Source organism: Telmatherina bonti (assembly GCF_933228915.1).
Source record: "Telmatherina bonti genome assembly, chromosome: 8".
NCBI classification, from domain to species: domain Eukaryota; kingdom Metazoa; phylum Chordata; class Actinopteri; order Atheriniformes; family Telmatherinidae; genus Telmatherina; species Telmatherina bonti.
Genome location: NC_136626.1, coordinates 42080675 through 42086354, shown reverse-complemented (window position 1 = coordinate 42086354; position 5680 = coordinate 42080675). Strand labels below are relative to the sequence as shown.

At 41.0% G+C, this 5680-nt stretch overlaps 1 protein-coding gene across 1 annotated transcript; it reads right to left on the bottom strand.

Moving 5' to 3' along the window:
* Nucleotides 1–479: 479 nt before the first annotated feature.
* Nucleotides 480–1061, bottom strand: LOC306759211 (DNA damage-inducible transcript 4-like protein; the record flags this gene model as incomplete). Its single annotated transcript, XM_079244764.1, has 1 exon — nucleotides 480–1061. One exon carries the CDS (start codon nucleotides 1059–1061, stop codon nucleotides 480–482), a length of 582 nt encoding a protein of 193 aa, XP_079100890.1.
* Nucleotides 1062–5680: the final 4619 nt, after the last annotated feature.

The window sequence follows — 5680 nt, the reverse complement described above, 5'->3', positions numbered from 1 at the left end:
ACAGCGAAAACTTCTTTTTCCTCTTCGTCAGCACTAGAGGCAGACTTTGTTTTTTTTGTCGATGAAGTGGCTGGGGCGGGATTGCTTTTTCTTTTTTTTGACTGGCTTGGTGCCATTTTGCTGTTTGCCTTTATTTTCCTCCTCCGTCTTTCGACATCTAAACATTACTTTGTGTCATAACATACCACATTAGGTTTTGCGCCTCAACAATTAGTTTTCAATGCAAAAACAGGTTTTAAATATCATGTTGTAATTTTCATTCTGAAAGTCCTGTCCTTTTAAGGCAAAAAAGTTTGAGACAATGAAGCAATTTCTGAACAAGTTTTTAACTCTCCATCCCAGTGCAACTGGTTTTTAGTTGAACTGACAAACTGTTGTACAAAAACACTGTAGAAAATGTGACAACTTTGGTGCCACTCACGTTTGGGCTAACGTGCCCATAGGAAACGCAAGAATCCCACTGGAAACTCTACAACGCCTCAGCACTCCTCTATCACGGTACCAGCCGAGGAGGAGTACAGTTTTTTCTTGACAAGCCGGAAACCTGGACTCAGTTTAAGTGCGTGCCGGAAAGTCGGAGCAAAGCAGGAGCCCATGAAAAGAAAGTCCCGCAGGCTGGGCCAAGCGGTGCCGTCCTGCTTGAACACAAGAGTCAGCTCAAATGTGGGCACCACTGTGGTGTCGTATGCGATGCGCTCGAGGTGCTTGCAGCCCTTGTCCAGCTCCAGTTGGACATAGAGGACACAGCCACGCAGCCCACAGGGCTCACAAGATGCCAAACGCAGAACTTCACGAGCGATCTTCCGCGTCAGCTTCTCTGGTACCAACACAGAGGAGCAGTGCAGCGTTGTCTTCTTGGCCCGTGACAAGCAGTTTTCAAACATCTTGGCCAGCTGGTGACAGGCCCTGTCCTCTGTGATGTCTGTCGTTCTCTGGGACTCAGCTAAGCAGTGATCCCAGAAATCCAACTCTTTTTCAATGCAAACCTGGTCGTATCTTCTTTCTACCAACTCCGAAATACATTCGCTGCCTTTGGTCTTCAGTGTGCTCGTAGCAACCATGTTGATATTCTTAATTTGTCCAGGAGTGTGGAGATTTCTTCTGCTTTTTAAAAAAGCTGCCTTAAATACGTGTTAGTGCAAAATAAATTAGTTTTGAAGTTCTCTCATAAATATGTTCACACACGCACACACCACCTTCGCTCCCACACACGTACACTGACACACACACACGTAAACCTACCTGATCATTCTGATCATCTCATTACCGCTGCTCCGGCCTTAATAGGAAAACAGGACAGCTTTTGTGCAGTTTGGCCTATATTATTAAAATATTGAACACAGACATATTAAAACTAATTATTATAAATAAGACTGATATTATATGAATATTTATTATTACATAAATAAAGGAGTGTAAAACACTTACGTTCCATCCTTTTTATTTCTCCTCTTTGTACCTTTCCCCTGTCCCATGAAATCAGGCTGGTCAATCCTCCCCTTTCCAGCAGACTGGCTCCTCTGATCCATGTTCGTCCACCTTCCACCTCTGTGTTGATACATTAATTTAGCCATAATTTGTCCATCATATCAGTAGAAAACTACTGTTTTCCAGAGGTAGGACTGAAAACATCTTTAACAATAAAATATGGCAAATAGCAGCAGAGGTCTGACTTACTTGTTTTCCTCAGCCATTGCAAGAAGTTGAGAAAAGTTCAGGGTCCAGCAGCGTCCTCTCTGTTGGTCAACAATAATCAAAGCATGATGAATCACGGCCGTTTCCACGGTAAACTCCGGCATTGTGATGCACCTTGGTTACGACTCCCCCATCAGAGGCCCATTAGGAGGCCTTTGTCTGTGACGGGGGAGGTGAAACCCAGGTACATCCAAGCTAAAAAACAAGCTTAGTATGAGGATGAGAAAAATACCTTTCTGACCAGAACTAACCATGCCTAAAATCTTTCAGCATTAAATTCTGATCAGGTTGGATCTTTGAGTCAATCAGACAAAAGCATCACATGTGATGCAGTTTCCCCCAAATCCACATAATAACAAGACCACTTTGAAATTGACCCAAACCTCTGACTTTGCAACACAAGGTCACATTTTCTTCACACTTTCTTTGTTTTAAAGCTCTGGTCATGCCCTTTCAGAAAATGTCTCAGTTATTAAAATCAGACCTTCCTGGCCAGAGCTACACCTGGGAATGTCATGTAAACCTACCTGTATGCAGTTTCCAAAATTGTCCACATTAAAAAATGAATAACTCTGCAATACAAGGTCACATTTTCTTCACTCTTTCTTTGTTTTAAAGCTCTGGTCATGCCCTTTCAGAAAATGTCTCATTTATTAAAATCAGACCTTCCTGGCCAGAGCTACACCTGGGAATGTCATGTAAACCTACCTGTGTGCAGTTTCCAAAATTGTCCACATTAAAAAATTAATAACTCTGCAATACAAGGTCACATTTTCTTCACTCTTTCTTTGTTTTAAAGCTCTGGTCATGCCCTTTCAGAAAATGTCTCATTTATTAAAATCAGACCTTCCTGGCCAGAGTTACACCTGGGAATGTCATGTAAACCTACCTGTGTGCAGTTTCCAAAATTGTCCACATTAAAAAATTAATAACTCTGCAATACAAGGTCACATTTTCTTCACACTTTCTTTGTTTTAAAGCTCTGGTCATGCCCTTTCAGAAAATGTCTCATTTATTAAAATCAGACTTACCTGTCCAGAACTAACCATGCCTAAAATCTTTCAGCATTAAATCCCATCAGGTTGGATCTTTGAGTCAATCAGACAAAAGCATCACATGTGATGCACTTTCCCCCAAATCCACACGGCAACAAGACCACTTTGAAATTTAACCTAAGCTCTAACTTTGCAACACCAGGTCATATATTCATCATTCCCTATTTCTTTTAAAGCTCTGGTCATGCCCTTTCAGAAAATGTCTCATTTATTAAAATCGGACCTTCCTGGCCAGAGCTACACCTGGGAATGTCATGTAAACCTACCTGTGTGCAGTGTCCAAAATTGTCCACATTAAAAAATTAATAACTCTGCAATACAAGGTCACATTTTCTTCACTCTTTCTTTGTTTTAAAGCTCTGGTCATGCCCTTTCAGAAAATGTCTCATTTATTAAAATCAGACCTTCCTGGCCAGAGCTACACCTGGGAATGTCATGTAAACCTACCTGTATGCAGTTTCCAAAACTGTCCACATTAAAAAATTAATAACTCTGCAATACAAGGTCACATTTTCTTCACTCTTTCTTTGTTTTAAAGCTCTGGTCATGCCCTTTCAGAAAATGTCTCATTTATTAAAATCTGACCTTCCTGTCCAGAACTAACCATGCCTAAAATCAGACAAAAGCATCACGTATGATGCAGTTTCCCCCCTGCTCTGCTGCTACCACACCCCTCATTAACTTGACTACTCGCACCTGCTGCTCTCCTGCTCAGCCGCTCCTATCAAGCTGGTTTATAAGCAGCTTCACTCCACTCAGTCATTGCCAGATTGTCTTTGCCTGACTCTCCAGCATTTGCTCACGGATTGTTTTCCTGTTGCCAACCCAGCTTGCCTCTGGCCTCCGCCTCACGTCTCTGCCCTGGTAACCCACCAGCCTTCTGCCTTTGGATTGGAGTTTTTGCCTGGTTTCACATGACACCCCCATTACCTTGGACGGAGAGATTGATTTGGCTGTTCGCGTTGATCTTCGTATCCAGAGCCGTAGAAGAGACCCCAAGGGGGTTCACGCCCTTTTCCACCTCACACCCATGGGGGGCCTGCTGCTGTCAACTCTGTCCCTTTGGGTCAGCAGGCCGGGGATTCTGAGCCCATGCAACTGGGTCGCACTTCCCTCTCCTTGGAAGAGAAGAAGCGGCTTGCCCTAAGAAAGGGGCCCGTGGCCCCCTCCGAGTTTTTGGCTCACGTCTCTTTGCATGTCCCCGACAGGAAACTGAAGGCGTGAATGTGAGCCAATCTTAAAGCCAGTCTTTTTTTGACCTGTTTGTAAATTTTACAGAATGACTTTGAGGTGCTCGGCCTTTTTTCTAACACCTGCTCTCCCTCTCTGTACAGAACTGAAGGAAGAACCTTGTTTCTACCCTTTTCTTTGCTAAATCAGAGGAGACGTTTGATTCGTGTTGTACATAGTGTAAGACGCCGCTGCTTCTTCGCGGAGAATCTGTAGGATAGTGTGTCATACTGTGAGAGAGGGAACAAAGTGAAGATAATCTGCCATTAATGGACAGCTGAATGTTATTGCAGTCTGGATTGTGTTGGTTCGCTGCTGTTAATAAAGACGTTGCTGCTACAGAGGAACTTGATTCTGCGTGCTGCTATTGAGTTCACTCCATATCTGTTACAATGGTAACACGACCACTTTCAAATTCAACTAAAGCTCTAACTCTGCAACACCAGGTCATATATTATCATTCCTTATTTATTTTATAATTTATAATCTATCCTTATAAGACCACTTTGACCCAAACCTCTGACTTTGGGTCAGATATTAAACACAGAATTAGAAGATATTTATTATATATACACTGTCAAACGTAAGAATGAACATTAAAACTAATTATATATATATATATGATAATTAAAGTGAAATAAATATAGGAGTTTAAAACGCCTTTCCTGTCTGTTCTTCACTACCTTCACAGGACCTTCACTGGTCAGGGATGAGGGTGCAATCTTGCCTGCGTTTCTCATTATTAAAAGCTTTATCAACTTTGTGTTGCAGCTTCTTTATTTCTTTCACATTCCGCTCCATGTTGCAGCTTTATATATATATATATATATATATATATCTATATATATATATTTATATATACAAATATATATAATTTTTTAAAAAATACATCCAAGTCGGAGAGCTATATATATATATCTATATCTATATCTATATAGTTATATTTACAAATATATATCATTTTTTAAAAAATACATCCAAGTCGGAGAGCCTCAAAAACATAACAATTAAAATTACAATCTGCATATGCAAACATCTACTGTAGTGTGTGTACTCACCGTTGAGTCAGCAGGTGGAGTTCCTGTGAAAGTTGCATCCTCCCTACTCTTTTCCCATGGCTCCACAAACCTGCTATTGTCCACTTTCTAAGGAGTCGTCTGCTCCTCTCTGTGTGAAAATTACTGATAACTTACACTCGAGCAATGTGTGTGTGTGAGTTGAAACATCAGTCCAGCCAACGTCCTTGACTTTTCTCATCAGGAACTCTGTCCTTATTCTGTGCCTCTGTGTGCCTGTTTTTACTTCTGTTATAGAGTCACATTGGGTCATAATAAAATAATCTCTTGGTTACATATTAAATAATTATAATGAATGAAATAATATGTAAGATTACACTTGTCATTAAAATGATAGAATAAGTAAGAATATACTGTGATTAAAAATGAAAGAATATGTGAAATATACTTCAGGACACATTTTAATTTAAATTGGTGAAGTGTAGGAGTAAAAACTCGCATGTCTTCATTAACAGAGTATTTTGGGGCTGAGAACGAACTTAGTTAAACTCTGCCTTTAATTAATATTGCTTTAAGAGGAGGGAGACTCCCCCCTGCACCTGGCTCCACCCTCCTGCACAATCTGCTTGCAGTCACATCAGAGTCTGCATAAGGATGGAGAGGTTTCACAGACGGCTCGCGATG